This window comes from Prosopis cineraria, unplaced genomic scaffold (genome assembly GCF_029017545.1).
Source record: "Prosopis cineraria cultivar Desert tree isolate PC_DT_omini unplaced genomic scaffold, ASM2901754v1 PC3, whole genome shotgun sequence".
Classification (NCBI taxonomy): Eukaryota; Viridiplantae; Streptophyta; class Magnoliopsida; order Fabales; family Fabaceae; genus Prosopis; species Prosopis cineraria.
The window spans coordinates 44323171-44340813 of record NW_026555334.1 but is presented as its reverse complement, the minus strand read 5'-3'; the positions used below and the strand labels follow the sequence as shown (position 1 = coordinate 44340813).

Genomic DNA, 17643 nt, shown 5'->3' with positions numbered 1-17643 from the left:
ATTATACATTTCTAAAATTTTATCTAAAAATTATATAAACTATTTAACAAATCATGCTTGTGGGTTCGCAATTGATTTTGGCATATATAGGGGAGTATAGATTTAAAAAAAAAAACCATGATTTTCAATTTATAATTAATTTTGTCATGCATAATAGGTGTTTAGATATTTTTAAGAAAATTATTGTTTTGTATTTATAATTAATTTTGACATACAAGAGAGGTGTTTGGATATATTGACAAAACCATAGTTTTAACCTTTAAAATTGATTTAGTTATCCAAACATATACTTGGAAAATATGTTAACATGCATTCATTTGGTTTAAAGTTAAACGATGGGCAAAAAAAAAAAAAAAACTTAGAGAGTTAAGTGATTGAACATGAACTCGATTGATCCGGTAATTCTAATCTCACTTGAACACGATAATTCGGGTTGGGCCTAGTCTAAAAAAAAAAAAATAAGGGCAAAGTTTAGGGAGGGGAAGAAAGGTATTCATACCAAGTTGAGACAATGGGCAAAATCTCTCAACTATTCTAAATCAACCTGCCATGCGTAGGCAGATTAAACAGCATATTGAGTTAAGCAAATGGCTGTGAAGAGAACAACACACAATGGCAAAAATCGCGAAGTAGTCAATGGATAAGAAGAAGAGAGAACTCACACATTTGGATCAACGAGAGTGTACATATGTGTATTCAATTAATGCAAAATAATAAACCTGATTATCTTTATCCCACCAGCAACGCTTTGCAAGCAATGAACTGGAAAAATATAAACCAGCCCTCACGAATAAAATATGGAATGCTGAACTGGACTTGCTTCGGAAAGATGACACAAAATGCCTATAAAGGGAAGCAGCGGCCTCATAGCGAATCACACCGTCATTGTGGCACCCAGTGTTCTCCATTTCCACAGTTTAAACATGGAGTCCAACAAATTTGCGGTATTAGCGTGTGTGATAGTAATTGGTGTTATTGGAGTGTGTGAAGGAGGTGGGCTTCGTAAGAACTTTTACAAGATGACGTGTCCTAACGCCAAGCAGATTGTGAAGAGCATAACAGAGAAGCGTGTGTTGGAAAGGCCTGATTTGCCTGCCAAGTTGCTGAGATTGCATTTTCATGACTGCTTTGTCAGGGTATATATTAAACCTGAGTATGCATGCATGTCTCTCTCTGTCTTTATCATGATTCACGAATAACTTGTCGGGGGTGAACACACATGCCAGGGTTGTGATGGGTCTGTGCTGCTGAACTCCACGGCCAACAATACTGCAGAGAGGGACGCACTTCCTAATCTAAGTTTGGCAGGTTTCGATGTCATTGACGAAATTAAAACAGAAATGGAGGCCCAGTGTCCAGGAGTGGTATCCTGTGCCGACATACTCGCACTAGCTGCTAGGGACGCTGTTTCCTCCTCCGTAAGCTCATCAAAACCTTTCTTCTTTCCATTTCCAGTTTTCCACAATTCATGCATGTTTCTGTTTCTCAAATACACACTTCGTTTGCAATTAATGCTTTTTTGTTTGACCCTGGGATATAATATAACATTGATCACAACCCACTAGTGCAGTTCGATAAGCCACTGTGGCGAGCGCTCACTGGCAGAAGAGATGGCACGGTCTCCAACAGCGCTGAAGCCCTGGCCAATCTCCCCTCCCCTTTCTTCAACTTCACCCAACTCAAACAAAACTTCGCCGCTAAAAAGCTTACGGTCCATGATTTAGTTGTCTTATCAGGTACATCAATTACTCATCTGCTGCAACACACACACACACACACAAATGAATTAAGCTTTATGCATATATGGATATATGTAGGTGCGCACACAATCGGAAGAGGGCATTGCAACTTGTTCAGCAAGAGGCTGTTCAACTTCAGTGGGAACGGTGATCAAGATCCTGCATTGAACTCCACCTATGCTGAGTTGTTGAAGACTCAGTGCCGAGGCCTCACCGACTTCACCACAGCTGTAGAGATGGACCCCGGAAGCTCTACCACCTTCGACACCAACTATTATTCGATCCTTCTTCAGAACGAGGGTCTGTTCACATCAGATGCTGCTCTTCTCACTGACCAGAATTCAAGAACCACCGTCACCCAGTTGGTTCAACAAGACCGATTCCTTAAAGAGTTCGCAGCCTCGATGCAGAAGTTGGCGGCCATCGAGGTCCTCAAAGGCGAAGCTGGTGAAATTAGGACAGTTTGTGGGCTTGTTAATTCGTAAATATGCTTGCTCTTCTGTCACTTTTCGCCTTCCATTGGCGTTAACTATGATCGACCGGATTCGTTCTGGAATAAGGCCTATTTTATTAAGGACTTGTGGATAATGTGATCTTTCATAGTGATGAATAAATGGGTTCCAGGGTAAATGTAAAGTGCATGGAAGTTTGTGGATGAAGGTCAAACAGAAGAGAAAGTTAAAAAAAGTAATAATAATAATAAGCGACAAACTCAACCTCGACTGATTAAACGTTAATTAGAGTTGAGGCATTACACAGCACCTACACTTGCACATGACGAGATCCATCATCTGTAAGCGGGAAACCCCCTTAGGGATCCTAGGCGAGGGATATTAGGATAGGAGCAGTTTGTCAGGGGATTGGAAGAAACTTGATCACATAATCACGTGGCCTCCTCCACCGGTGGAATCATCAGTTGTGATGGGATCCAATCTCGAGTGTTAAGTTATTTTCCCCACTTACTTTGAGTCGGTAAATAGGGCCATTCAGCTTCTCTGCTCTCCTTTTTCCTCCTCCGCCCCTCCACTTCATTTGGAAAAAAGTTTGGATCGTTTTCGTAGTTCATTTGAAAAAAGATTTGGATCATTTGGTAAATGGGGCCATTCGGCTTCTCTGCTCTCCCTTTTCCTCCTCCGCCCCTCCACTTCATTTGAAAAAAAAATTTGGATCGTTTTCATAGTTCAGGTTTAATATAAAATTTTTTATTTTTATTTTATATTTATTACAAAAAATTATAAAATTTTAATAAACCTGATAATGGGTAGTAGTTTAGATTTAATATAAATAAACCAAATTTAATATTAAAAGTTTATAAAAATTATAACAAATTTAATATTAAATTTTTACTATTAAGAATATATTTAGATGGTCAATTTATAAAAATTAAAAACTTTGAATAAATTGGTCCATTGATTGAAAAAATCTTGTGCCCCAAAAAATATAAACTAAATTTATAAAAATTTAAAAATATGACTAGTTTACATTGATATATAAAGAGTTTATCATTTATATATAAGGAGTTTATTATTAATATGCAAAAAATTATCATTAAAAATTTAAAAATTTATAAGGGATTTGTTATATCACTGAAAAATATAATAAATTAGTTATAATGTAAAATATAATAAATGTTAGGTTATTTGCTTAATTTAATCATATAACATAAGCTATATTTACAAAAACCTTAAACTATTAATAAATCTTATCATCAATTTAGACAATCTAAATTTAATATTAAAAATTTTATGTATAAAATATTTGATATTAAATCTACACTGTTGAAAATATATTTTGACATTCAATCCATGAAATTTTTAATGTGATCAAATAAATAAAAAAATTTATAATTTTTATAGTTTAATAAATATAAAATAAAATAATTAAAACATTAAATTTGTACAGTATGTACTGTCTAGATTCGCACATTCCCTCGGGCGAGGGACAGGGGAGGATTCTCCAGATGGGGATCGTGGCCGCAGTTCGGTCGCATTACCGCAACGCCGCAATGCCAATGCTGGGCCCTCTTCGATCTCAAGTCACCCAAGAATCATTCACATTTCACCGTGTCCCAAAACAAGAAAAGAATCATTCACCCACCTCAAGTTACGGTCTCGCGGATAGTGGTGTAATTTCTTGCGTCATAAATTTAGTCATTCCATATTTTGAATGATAAACTGTCATGTGATTATCAGCTAATATCAAGCTTTGTGCCAATTAAATGCTATTATTAGGTCGAAATACACACACAAAAAAAAAAACAAATGTAAAAGTATAAATTCGTTCACAAACTAATTTTTAAAAATGACTGAATATCAAATGGCATAAAATAAATTATTAATTATAAAAAAAATGAAGCACCGGGCACCTTTTGTTGACTTTTAACAAAGGGCCATCTAATTTTTCTCTCCCCCTCTCATTCTCTCTCTCATTTTCAAGTGCAAGCTCGGAATCCTCCAGAAGCTCGAAGCAGTCCTCAATCCTCATACGCCGATTGTTGGAGTAAATTTGGGGCGTAAGAGATCCCGGTGGAGGAGTAGGGAGCTTTGCTCAAGTGCTGTAGGGTCATGTTAAAGGAAATGTGGACGAGCTCCTGCTTCTTCACTGTCATGGAATCTGGGAAGTCAAGCAGCGAGTTCGCTCATAAATTGGGTTAGTGGGTTCTGTTGTAGGTCCAAGAAATTGCCTCCACGAGCTTGCCCCAAATAGCAGCCCCGCTTTGGCTGGACCCACAAGCGTGGCCGCCGAGGACAATCCCAGCAAAGACGACAGAGTTAACAATTAATAGGAGGGCGACAATTGCAAGGACAAGCTTCTTCTTGTTGGATAGCCACTCTGTAGAAGCCGCCCAGCTCGGAGGGTCCAATCCTACCAAATTCCATAATGGTGTGAGAGGTGGGGGAGGTAGTTTGGAGTCTGAAATGGATGAATGAGGAAGAAGGGACCCTTGTATATATAAATTTGGGGATGGAGAAACAGAATGTGAGAGTTTGTGTGGATAAAGGGTGTTCGTGTGTGAGGAGCTGAGCACGAAGGTCTTGGAGTGCGAGGAGTTGGGGAATGTGCTCAAAATAGCTTTGCAAGTGTTGGGTGAAAAAGGCAATGATATTGTGACCAGAACTGCAACAAGAATGCCTTGCACGCATCCAATGATCCTAACCCTCCCATCTATGGATGTATGTGTGTGATTGTGATGAAGGAAAGATGAAGAAGTTCATGAATGTGTGTGTGAGAGAGAGAGATGAGGAGTTGCACAAGTGAGAGAGGCGTGCATTCTAAAAATGAGGGGAAGAGAGAACAAAATTAAATGACCGTTACCCCACAATTTTAATTAAATGGCTCTTCATTAAAAGTTAACGAAAGGTGTAGATGTTCTGCTTTTTTATAATTGATTATTTGTTTTCTACTAGTGTGAGTTACCCAACAATATTCAGAAAAATAATTTATAACTAAATTTACACCTTTATTAAAAAAAAGCACCATGTTTTAATACAATTTAAAAGGTATTTTTCTTTTCATAATTTTAATATAACTCGTAAGACATTTTAATAATAATACTAATAATAACTTTATCTCGTGAACATAAGAAGTGTAAATTCCACTACAACAAAGATTATTCCTGAAAATATTGAAGACAAAAGGTAGATATCTCATAATTAAGTTGCTAAATATATAAAAGTTGAGATTCTGACACCAATTATTTGTTTAGATGATGAGTATAATGAACATAATTCAGACACCAAACATGATCAAATTTCTAAAAGAAATCATTACCGGCAGATAAGAGGAAAATCTAAAGTACTTGGATATACACAGGTTACTCGCTGAAGCAAATTCGCCGCCCAGTGTCCCGAGACCACATGGATGGTTACTTATCTAAGGAGAGATGTGCTTATTTGCCAAATCTAATAATTGTCTGGGTCTCGTCCTCTTTCTTGGAATGTGAATAAAGCAATTCAAACTTGAAAGACGCTTTGATCAAAATGTTATAAACACCATGCGAAGGCAAAGTGGTATACAATCCTTTTTATAGCAATTTACAAGCCAATCAACCAAATTTCCTCACTATGTAGTTAAGGCCATGTTGAGCAGAAGATAGTTTCCATTTCTTCCACCTTCATGCCCGACGTGCGCTATATCAATATGAACAGGAACATCATCCGTACATCAAGAGGCACTCTAAAGCTTTTTGTACACGAAACGGCCAGAATTGATTTTTCCGCCACTACAAAACCAAAAACGAAGTACAACAAAAAATACGTTGTATACTATCGCCACTCACCAGTGACTACATAGGAGTAGCAGAACATTGGATCAAGCCTTGCCAATAAAATCCCCGGTTGCGGCAAGCCTAAGTCATAAATAATGTCACTCATATGTACGCCAGTGAATTGCGATCATGATCTGGCTGGGGTCGACCCCGAGTAGGAGTTGGGGGCCTCTGAATATTAAGCTCCTAAGAAAGAAGGGGAAAAAATTAGCCATTCAACAAATTAACTTACCAGGTATTTTGAAATCTGATCAAGGGAAAAGCTCACCTGCATCCACGTCTCCTCCATGACACGCTCAGGAGATGTCTCCGGAGACTGAATGGGAGGGGGTAAGGGATGAATTAATTTTGGAACCACAACCAAGCCCCTTCCAACTACCAGTATGGCTCCAGCATTGTTAGCCGTCCCTATATGCAAATTAGCTATAAGTGAAACCGAAATGATATCACATTCAAAACAGAAAACTGATGAAAATTGGACTTACCACAATAATTAGTCGCAGAAAAAAGAGTGATCAACTGTCCCTGGGCAAATCGCTCAAAACCATCCATGACACACTCATGCGCTCGTATAATAAGCTGTAATTTATTTTTCTTGCAGAATTCGGTCACACGATCGGGCTGCATATTATAAGAATTCAAGAGAAGGGTTTAAATGAGTACCAAAATAAAAAAAGTTTTTAAATCCTGTAATGTTTTGCTATCGAATTACCATTCCGTTGTCTTATTGTATATTGGTGTAAGATCATATTGATAACACTATGTTCTCAATAAATAAGATTCATTTATATATATATATATATATATATAATTTTAGAATCTTAAATGGAATCTCTACAACTGAAACTTTTAAGGGTAGCAGTATGATTATTAAATTTCCATCGTCATTCAATATTTTTTAAAGGCTAAATCATACACAAGATCATGATTCCATCACTCTGATTTTAAGGGTAGCAGTATGATTTCCAAATAGAAGCAAGCCATATAGCGATTCCCATCTATGATCACATGGGTGATGCCAAAATATGTTGGCTACATATTTGCTGCAGCATGCCATAGGGCTCACAATTATGGTTTGGACCCAGCCGCATGTGGGACGAGGATGAGCCAGTCCTCCACACAATACTGACAGTAAAATAATCAACTAAGACCTATAATTTCATTACATTATCTAGTTATCTACAGTCTAAGCTGTAAGCATGAGATTACATATCTACACACCATGGGAGCAAGGGTAGGAAGAATGAATTCCACATGACAAAACCCTGCGTGCAATGAATGATATCGTACATACCCCAAATGTGACAAGTCCTGGCCCTCTGGCATTTGGTCTCAAACCCTCAACGCTATCATTCTCAGTGGGATCAGACCTACAAGTAAAATGTTAAACTACTTAGTCAAAACCAACACAAACGTGTGTGTGTATATATAATATGACTTTCAGAAAGGAAATGAGATCAGACCATAAAAGGTCCATTAAAATAATAGATCCTGCATCCATTGTTATGGGCCTTTCAAGCTTTTCTATCTGTTCTACTGAATGGATAGACCTTCCTATACCACCATGCATACAGACAATTTTCTTTTCAATGAGGGCAGCAAGAGGAAGATAGTTAAAAAGTTGATTGAACCGTGTCCATGCCCATATTCCATCATTTTCTCCCTACAAACACATAGTTAGTTGCAGAGTTGAACCTAAAAACTGAAGCACCACGAAAGCATTCATTCCTACCATTCTCTCTATGCACTCAATGCGAAAACCAAATAGGGCATTTATGTCAGCTGCTTCATGGTTTCCGCGAATCAAGTGAACATTCTCAGGATATTCAATCTGCATAGTCAAAAGGCAGTACACGGTCAGTTGTTGAGTAGAAGTAAACAGGAGGTAGCAAGCTAAAAATAAAATAGAATAAGAGAGTAGCCTGCCTTAAGAGCAAGAAGCAGGGTGATGGTTTCCAAGCTATGCTGTCCTCGATCAACATAATCCCCCAAAAAAAGGTAGTCAATATACCTAAAATATCAAATGAGGGGCTTATCATTAAAACATCCCAAAAAACATTGTGACCAGTTTATATGAAAAGCAAAGCAAGAGACTAAACGCCTTCAACACACCCTCACTTAACCATTAGCTAGACAAGTGTGTTCTGACCAAAAAAAAAACAGAGAATGAAGCAGGCCAAATGGCCGATGAAACCATGCTTCATGTTAACAGACAGTTCAGACTTGGATAGTCCATCAGAAGGAAGGAAGGAAGGAAGGAAGATTCACTAAACTGTTGGAAGAGAGAGCTGTGTTCTCTTCATCAGCTATTTTAGACAGAAAAGCAGTACTACAATGAGCAAAGATGCCAAACTTACGTTATGTCTCCAGCAGTTGAAGGAAATCCATATTCATCAAATAGCCGCATCAAATCACCAAACTGCCCATGAAGATCACCAAATACTTTGACAGGAGCTTTCAGCTGTAGAACAGTTGGTTCATGCATGAATATCTGTTCAGCAGCATAACACAGCTCACCCACTTCATAGGAATCCAAGAAGAACCGCCTGTTTGCAGGAGCTTTCCAGTTGCGAGGCCTGAGCAAAGTTGAAATTATCTGGCAAGAAGATGATGAAAACAAGTGAGCTTGACTACTAATTATGATAAATTGAAGAGTTTAGAATGACAAGTTAAAGCCAGTAACAATTCTTGCCTTTTTATGTAAGCCCTGAGGGGATTTCTGCCTGGTGAACCTTTTTGCAGAACATTGCAAATCATTATTTATGGGAATCATCCTTCTGCTCTCATTTTCAAATTGATCCAGTGATAACTGTCTCACCATTCCACCCAGATTACCCACAGCCTCTTTAGCAACTACAACCTGCAACAAGGTTCATATGATTTTGCAGCCATGCGAGAATTATCAATTATAGATTAGGAATCCAAACCCATACAGCTCTTGGATGAAGGCGAACATCCCCCTCTACATCACTGCCATCTGAAGCTGTTTCTGCAGCTTGTGAGTTGTCATCTGACACAGATGTTACTTCAGCTTGGCTGCTTGATACAGATTGCACAGCTTGCCAGACAGCACTTGCCACCTCAGCCTCAGCGGCAGATGCTTCCCTCAGTTTCTCCATGGAGTTTTTATCCATGGTGCTGAAGATAAACGTTTTCAAGTTACACACGTTCAAGAAGCAGAGTTTCAAACAAAGAAGCAATAAATAAAATACCCCATGCCACCAGATGAGTGAATGTCTGATCCATCACCCAAACCTGGTGTTTTCAGGTTATTAGTTTGGTTCCTGTTGGGGCTTGCAATAGTTGAAGCTCTCTCAGCCGTTAAAACAGGAGAGTTAATTTCAGACGTATGTGAATTTTCAGCTACTAGGAAATCATCCAGCAGAGTATCTGCAATGGATAATATGCTTGGATACATTAGATATGATGGACAAAGAAATCACATCTCACAACAACTAATTTAGTATTTACATATGCTAAGTCAGACTAGCAATTCAATGTGCCACACTTGATTTTCAGTATCAAAATAAGCTCTCAATCTTTGCTGACAACATTTCTCAACTGTACATTCTGAGTGTTTACCTCCTCTGAGACCGCCATAAATATATATGTGAGCATCAACAGCAGCTGCTGCGTGACGACAACGACGCATGAGATCCAAAGAAGGGTCATAATCATAACCTCTGCTTGCACGTGATGAGGTGGTCACAAGGCCATTTCTGTCCAGCCAAACCCCAGCAGCAGTGTCCAATACTATCAAATGAAAAACAAAATATAGGTTACCATAGGAATTGGCAAAAACAACATTGATATCAACACATGCAATGATAAGATCATAAGATATCATAATAAAAGAGAAAGCCTTAATTACCTGAAATGGCTGCTTCACCTTCTACTGCACGTCCGCCCTTAAGAACACCTCCTGTAACATGCAATCTTGCACCTACAAAAACCTGAGTATCCCAACAACAAATTCGATTTAGAAAAAAATAAAAATAAAAAAAATGGCAAAACTTGGTGAATAGAAGAAAAGGGGCTAAAATTCCCAAATACCAAAATTCCAAATTTGTTGTAGGTATCTATACTTACCGCAGCATGTTGATACCTTGGGGAAGGGGAAACTCCAGGTGCAAGAGTCCATTCCCACTGACCATTCCTATGCATGAGCAGTCCATAGGCATCACCTAGTGCCTGAGAAGGATACATACAGTAAATGCACGTGTCTCAAGCAAGATTGTTATGAATATGAATTTTAAGAAAATATGATCTCCCATAATATCAATCATCATTCATCAGACAGTGACCTTAAAACACAAAAAATGTGACGTCAAATATACAAAAGAAAGAATAATAAACTATCACTCTCATAGTTCACTAAAAGTAAACATCATAATGAGCTACTGAAAAAAGTATGTAGAACATACTGCTCCAGAAGAGTCTCTTCCACCACACAGCAGAAACATACCATCTGAGCGGGCACTAGCAGTTGCATACCTGTTTAATGAGGTAGCATAATGCAAAATTTTTAGTCTGATTATGTTGAAAAACATAATAGACCTTCATTTCTCAAGAGACAGAACAGACTTACATTCTAGCAGAAGGTCTGTCACCTTCTGGATTTAACCTCTGCCACACATAAGGTTTTTGAGCGGTATCCAGAGCCCAGGCATCAGACAGGACTCTTTTCCCTATAACATGATTAAATATAATAAAATAATTTTTATATTGCAAGAGTCATGGATAACAACAAATTTACAGTGACACAGCCATGTACTAATAAAATGTGCATTAGAGCCAGATAAATGCATTGGCCAAACAAATATAACAACTTCAAGGAAGCTCAAGCACTCCCAATGAGCTAGTAGCTAGCAGGCATCAACTTTAATTCTAATAGATTGAAGTAAGCTTGATGGGTTCAATTGTTATCCTTCCCACTGAGCCCAGTCCCCACAACTCATGGACATCCAGGGGAAAAATCCCAAGTATCAAATCAGAAGCTATTATTTTTATCCTTTTAACAAGAATTCAGAATTGAATAAAGAGAACAGGATTAAAAATATTAAAACTATGATTGACTAAATCAGACACTGATTCTGTTATCAGAACTCTTTAATTTTTACAAAAAGAACTCTGAAAAACGGGCAACCTCCATGCTTGTCTTTCACAAGCAATAATGGCTGTTATTCATATCTAAGTTGCAACATTTTGCCTATTCAGTGGTTTAACAGCAGGTTCCAATTTTTATTTTCCATTAAAAAGAAATCTAAACAGCCAACATGGTAATGAAGTCTGAGTTGCTCTCACCGTCATTCCCGCTAACAGTGACAAGATATCTTTGAGCAACCAAGTCCATCACATGACCGTAGCGAGGCCCAGGTCCTTGTCCTTGCACAACGACTCTACATTAACGTCAATTGCAAGATTGACTAAAACTATAATTTCACTAAACTGGAAACATTAGGAAGGAAAAAGCTTTGTTAATTAAGCTCACCTGTGCCACTTGAATTTATCATTGGTCATGTCAAGCACAAAGAGGTCATCGGTTGAATGCCCGGCAGGACCTATCCCGCCCTAGCCATGCAGCATCAATCAATTAGATCATTATACTATCCAAAACTAGCAATCATCAAATTTCCCACAACAGGGATTTATTTCTAAATTACCTGGAAAACAACCATAGTTCCAACAGCAGCCGCAGCATGGGCAGCCCGAGGAGAGGGCGGCTCGCCAGCGGGTCTTATTCTGAACATTCAAAACAGCAAAGATCGTTATTCAGTAACATTCCGACCGCTAACAAGAAAGAACAGAAATGAAGTTCAGTTCAAAAATTTAACATTGAAAATGGGAATCACCTGGTCCATTTTTTCGAGGCAACGTCGTAGGAATGAACTGAATTTGTGACTCCCGCTAATCCTTCAGAACACAGCAAACAACCAAAAGTAAGCAGAATTCAGGAATGAACGGATATATATATATATATAGAGAGAGAGAGAGAGAGAGAGAAGGGTTTGTAGTAGAATAAGCATTAGTACGAATGCCGGGAGTAGAGGAAGAGCCTCCTTCAATGGCGGTGGCGCCCCCGAATAAGATGAGGCGGGGGCCTTGCGTCTTGGTGGCGGCAACGGCCGTGAGCGTGTGGCCCGTTCGGGGACCCGGGGCATCTTCATCGGTATCCCAGAGGGTCTCTAGAGTTCGATAATTCGGAGCCGGGTACAGCCACGGCTTGGAGCCCATTCCCCAAATATCCCAGATTCAGCGGCACAGATCACACACACAAATGTAACACTAAAATCCACCAGAAAGATCGAAGATCCCTACATACAAGGCAGGTAGTGGTGGGACCCGGACTAATCCCGGACCCATAGCACAACACAAGGTGTAGTCTTTTACTTGAAATATAAAATCTCCTTGATTAACCTAGATAGCGGAGTGTGAATGGGATCGGGATCGCAGTCGAGCTCAGAAGATTCATGATTGCGATTTAAATTGGGGTTCGCCGATGAAGGCGCTTGTAGGGAGAAAGAGAGCACCCGCCCGCTCACGCAGCTCCCTATTGAAGCCGCCCTTAGTGATTGGGAATTGAACGTCAACTACTCAGGCGCTCGTATAGATGACACGTGCGCCCGCTTTCGCTTTCTGAGAGACCACGGCTAGTATGTGACTGCTTCGTTTTCTTTTCTAACGCGAGACTTGGACACTCTGGCAACCATTAATCAATCCTTTCACAGTTTCATGGACGATGCTGATTAATATGAATTTTATGTTTTGCATTGATGATTGATTATTATTCCTTTTACTTCTGTCTATATTATTAATTTATATTCTTGTAGTTTATTGAAAATGAAATTATTTTCTGAAATCAATCCACTGGTTATTACATTTACGAAGAAAGTGTCGCCGTGGAAGCTATCCTTCGGGCTTCTGATAGTTACGGGTCACAGTTTCAGCTGGGTCTCTGGAATAGTAACAGAGGAAGAAGGGTGAAAGTAGCATTGAGATCACAGAGTGGCATATACATCACGTCCCCTAACATTTCAACGCACAGCGAGTGCGTGTGCGATAATTCAGGATTTGTCATTTTTCTTTCCCATGTTTATGAAATGAGCGTATTGCTAAATAGCTGTACCGTTTTCCTAGGACAGCTGAACTTCTTTTAATTCTGCGACGGGAGGGAATTCTGAACCGATACTTTGGGAGGCAAGCTTCTTCACTTGTCTTTAATAAGGCAAAAGTGAAAGTGGTGGAGCCCGAAAATGATTCTGTACATTATTGGCTTGATTTACAATGAACAGGAGTTATACACTTATACTTCATGCAGAGACACGTACAATAACGGGTTGACACACGTTACAAATGAAAAACAATCTAGAAATAAGAGAGGCCATGAGGATGATTTCTGGCTTTTGTCTGATGTGGAGCCTTTGGCTGATGTGTCCGTCTGATGTGGTCCAATAGACATGGCGATCATTTCTCAGCACGTTCCATGTTCAAGCCAACAAAAGAAACACATGGATTAAAAATCCCAAAACCCAAAGGCTGGCACACGGGATTGAAGGCTTGGGATTGAGACAGGCACTGGGGTTGCACAAATACTGGACTGGATCGAGTTAAAACCAAACTCAAGGTATGATCTAATTTTAGATTGAGCTAGCCATGGTAGTCCATGGTCTAATCCAGTCCAGCATGAAACCCAGCACTAGACCAAACTAAATAAAGTCCCTTGAGTTATTAAACCAGTCTCACAGACTATACCTTTTTTTTTTAAATCTAGACAAAAGTTTTGAATTGCATACTCAAGAGAAGATGAACAACTACATAAGAATATATCAATTATCACAAATTTGTAATAAAAATATTACAAATACAAATCAAATAATCAAACCACTCAAACATATCACTTTTAGGTTATAGAGAAAAAGAACAATTTTCTATTAGACTATGGGCTTCACTTAAACATCTTTAACCACCACCAACAATACAGCGATTGAGAAAAAAGGAAGAAGAAGCATAGAGCAGGCGGCGAGGATGATGAAGAAGCTGACCATGAAGACAAAACAAAGGCAAATCGACTTGGTTTTTCTTCGTATTGTCAGTGGGATGCCTCATCAATATTTGCACATGAGAAATGACCAATGTAAAGAACTAGAGAGGCTGTGTGGAGGAATTGTAGACGGAAGAAAGGACAAAGGATAGGGAGACGTCAAGCATTGAAGGTTAAGGGAGATAAGGTTAGAGTAGTTCCAATTAAAGGATGAAGACTTTGCAGAAAGGTGATGCTTAGGTTGAATGAAAGTGACACGCCGTAATAAAAGGAAAGACTAATATGATATACTATATATTATAAAATATTATACATTATATAATATTGTAATATACATATTACATATTATAACACCAGGTCAAACCAAACTAAAAGTCTAGCAGCTTAGTTTGGAGTCTAGTCCAACCCAACCAATCCACCTGGTCTACTTAGTCTAGTTCTTGCATCAAGTTATTTTTTACGTAGATTAAGTTAGATCAAATTTGCTTGGATTGGACCGAGTTATATAGACCAGTGGGTTTTTTGCATACCCCTAACTAGCATTAAGAAAACCTAACTTTTCATGTTTAGTATAGATTATTGAGTAATCCAAACCCAATCCCACCTTACATGGGAATATTTAATACTATCCACCCCCAACATTGCGAAATCAATATTGGGATTGAAAATATTCAATCAAAATTGCCTCACCTGTCTCTCTCCCCCTTGTCCCTTCCTTTTCCTTACTCGACGATCGATAATGTGTCTTCTATAACATCTAAAATTTAAATCTTTAATTAAGTAGCGAAATAATCAAGTTTAAACTGTTAAGTGGACTTAGTGAAGGGCTAAAGATTGATGTAGTGTGTGGCTGCAAAGAGCTAATAAATATTTTGGATTGTAGTTGTAACCTTAGGATTGAGTTTGAAATGAAGTTGGGCCACTAAACATTAAAAAGTGAGAAAAACAAAGAGAAGCGACTCTGTGCCACATGCTGCGGTGCACAAGTAAAGCCAGTAATTTGGACCGAGTCTAACGGGTTAGCCCGAATCTGCCCAAAAGAAGTCAGGGCCGAGCTTAGAAAAAATTTAACTTTTTTATGTTCGGGCCTATTCCGGCTTTCCCAAATAGGCTCGAGATCGGGCTTGGCCCGAATAGCCAAATAAAAATATTTTATTTTTACAAAATATATTAAATATGATAAATATTAATTAATTAATTAAGTGTTAGGTTATTTTATACTAAAATACCATATATTTGAGTCCTATACATCATTTAAGTATCAAAAAATATATTTTATATTTTTATAAAATAAAATAATTAATTTTAAAGTGAAAAATTTAATTAAAAATGATTTTAAAAATATAAATTTGGGTATTCGAGCCACCTGAAGCCTAAAAAAATTCGGGTCAGGCTTGGCTATTCGGGCTTCTCAAGGAGTCAGGTCTATTCAGGTTTGGCCCGAATAGACCCGGCCCACCTAAATTCCCAGCTTTATGCACAAGCCACTAGAACACCTAATTTACCTCTCTATATCACATGAGTGCGTGGTGCATGCGCTGTAGTGTATGGTACATTTTTTCTGCAGTCACAAATCAGACTTGAAAAACAAAGAAGAAATAGAAAATAAAGAGCACCAAGAAAGCTCTACTAGGATTTACTTATAGAAGGGGATTGGGACATTTTAAAGTTACTAAACTCTAAGGATAAGTCTCCTAGCTTGTTCTTCTTCCTTCCCAACCCATTTTCTTAAGTTTTTTATTAGGGTTTGATAATAGGAGACAATTTTGAGTTCATATAGGTTATGTGTCTAAACTTGATGGTTCAAATGGAGTTAATAAGAATTGTTTTGAGTATTTAAACCTAGAAATTATAGGTTTATACATTAATGATGGTTGAGAACCATTAATGTCTAAAAAATAGGGATAATGAGATTGTTAGAAGACATTAATGACCTTAGAAACATTTAATAAAGCTAATTAGAGTTAAAAAGAGTTAATACATCCAATAGGTTATCCTGCATGTGAAAAATAAGGGCTTTAAGTATTTTAGTTATGGACAATAAGAGTTAAAAGTGTGTATTTAACAATGTTGATGAGTTTAGACTTGATTAATTACAGATTAATCATTCGAACGCTATAGTTGGCTTGGAAAACAAGCTTGGGAGCAAGCTGTTTAGGGTAAACCTTTGATCTCTCAAAGGTTTAAGATAACTGGACAAAACCTATCTTAGGTTTATTTGTTAATTGTGCTATAATGTGAAAATGAGTTTATTTACATGTATGATTAAAATTACGAGTGTGAAAACATGCTATAAACCATATGATAATGTACTAACCTTAATTTGACCTAAATGTGGAGTTGAATTCAAAATGATTTTCAAACTATGAATATGTATTGGAATGATAAGTGTCTAATATGTGATGTGATGATTGTGTGTTAGTAAGGAATGGTTGATTAGAAGGTGCATGTTGAGTTAATATTGTTTATGCTCATATATATTAATTGACTAGGTGATTTGAAAACAATAAGCTTGATAATGTGAATCATGAACATATGAAAATATATGTGAGCATAAGACATTGCACGATCATTTAGTGGGAGTTCACATAAGGAGAGGAATAAATAAAATCTATATGGTATTTATGGCCACCTTTCGGTGCATGAAGGTTACTTTTATCCCACTATTTATTATAGGATTGTCCTATAGTTTGTCAAAATATTAAAACCTAACTATCTCCACCTGCTTGTTGAGAATATTAGCTTAAAGTATAGGACACCTCAGAGATTTGAGAGTAGGGAAAGCCATAGTTTGAGAGTAAGTGCTATGATCTTTTAGTGGGTCACATCTCATAATTAGTGAGTTTGGGTAGTCTGGTCATATGGATGAAGCCTTGATTAATAATCTATCTCACAGTTTCAGTGGGAGAAAATAAAGATGTTATAAGGAGGTATTGATCATGCATATGTGTATCCAACGTGTCACATGGTTGTTAAATTTATGGAAAGTCATAATAGTTGAGTGTATCATTATCACACGGTTGTCTATATTGTGGTAATGTGTATCACTTTTGTTGATAAGACCATTATCTATGGTTATCTGTATTGAGGCAACATGTCTCATGATATGAACATATGAAAAATAAAAAAGAGTTAACTTGTGAAATTACAACGTGTATTGTATGCAATCTCAAATGTTTAAGCATTCAACTCCCACTTATGTGTTTTTTTATTAATTGATATGCAACTATATAGAATAGATGTACCTTAGTTATTGAGTAGTTATACTTACTCCTCTTTCTTAATATTTTATAAGCTCTAGCTCTAGTGTAAAAAGGAAAAAGGTTCTAAGGCTTAGGAATCTTAGGTTCATACTGTAAAGCCTCTATCCTCATGTATTTTTGTGTAATAGTTAGAATATTATTAATTAAGGTGCATTTTTGTATATACTAGCACTATATTGATGTTTTGTAACTTGGGATGTATTTTGGGCTCTAGAATGTTCCTTGTGAGTTAATTAAGTCTTGTTAGGACCAAATATTAGTATAAATATAGGAAATATTGTTATGTTTTTGAATTTGAAATCTAATAATTTATGCAATGCCAAAAATTTTACC

General features: G+C 37.5%; 2 protein-coding genes across 3 annotated transcripts; one reads left to right on the top strand and one right to left on the bottom strand.

The window, feature by feature from the left end:
• The first annotated feature begins 800 nt into the window (after positions 1-800).
• Positions 801-2337, top strand: LOC129307460 (peroxidase 3-like). Its single transcript, XM_054948431.1, has 4 exons — positions 801-1136; positions 1227-1418; positions 1571-1736; positions 1818-2337. Exons 1-4 carry the CDS (start codon positions 840-842, stop codon positions 2222-2224), a joined length of 1062 nt encoding a protein of 353 aa, XP_054804406.1. The 5' UTR covers positions 801-839; the 3' UTR covers positions 2225-2337.
• Positions 2338-5691: 3354 nt separating this feature from the next.
• On the bottom strand, positions 5692-12621 carry LOC129306185 (serine/threonine-protein phosphatase BSL1). Of its 2 annotated transcripts, XM_054946630.1 has the most exons (21): positions 12039-12621; positions 11859-11919; positions 11670-11748; positions 11498-11577; positions 11311-11405; positions 10595-10694; positions 10431-10500; positions 10096-10197; positions 9878-9959; positions 9589-9759; positions 9219-9396; positions 8940-9144; positions 8699-8866; positions 8364-8602; positions 7933-8017; positions 7739-7837; positions 7470-7669; positions 7301-7376; positions 6492-6627; positions 6275-6414; positions 5692-6192 (listed from the first exon to the last, which is right to left on the bottom strand). In XM_054946630.1, the coding sequence occupies exons 1-21, from the start codon at positions 12238-12240 to the stop codon at positions 6109-6111; spliced, it is 2652 nt and encodes an 883-aa protein (XP_054802605.1). In that variant the 5' UTR covers positions 12241-12621; the 3' UTR covers positions 5692-6108. The 2 variants fall into 2 exon arrangements, with proteins under 2 accessions (XP_054802605.1, XP_054802606.1); XM_054946631.1 differs by lacking the exons at positions 11859-11919; positions 12039-12621 and having other exon boundaries at positions 11311-11391; positions 11670-11751.
• Between the last annotated feature and the right edge of the window lie 5022 nt (positions 12622-17643).

Coding starts and splice junctions, on each gene's coding strand:
- LOC129307460 (XM_054948431.1), top strand. CDS start 840: ATGCCTATAAAGGGAAGCAGCGGCCTCATAGCGAATCACACCGTCATT. Junction 1,137..1,226: donor TTCATGACTGCTTTGTCAGG/GTATATATTAAA, acceptor CACACATGCCAG/GGTTGTGATGGGTCTGTGCT. Junction 1,419..1,570: donor GGGACGCTGTTTCCTCCTCC/GTAAGCTCATCA, acceptor CCACTAGTGCAG/TTCGATAAGCCACTGTGGCG.
- LOC129306185 (XM_054946630.1), bottom strand. CDS start 12,240: ATGGGCTCCAAGCCGTGGCTGTACCCGGCTCCGAATTATCGAACTCTA. Junction 10,198..10,430: donor GAAGAGACTCTTCTGGAGCA/GTATGTTCTACA, acceptor TATCCTTCTCAG/GCACTAGGTGATGCCTATGG. Junction 9,145..9,218: donor CACTCATCTGGTGGCATGGG/GTATTTTATTTA, acceptor GTTTATCTTCAG/CACCATGGATAAAAACTCCA.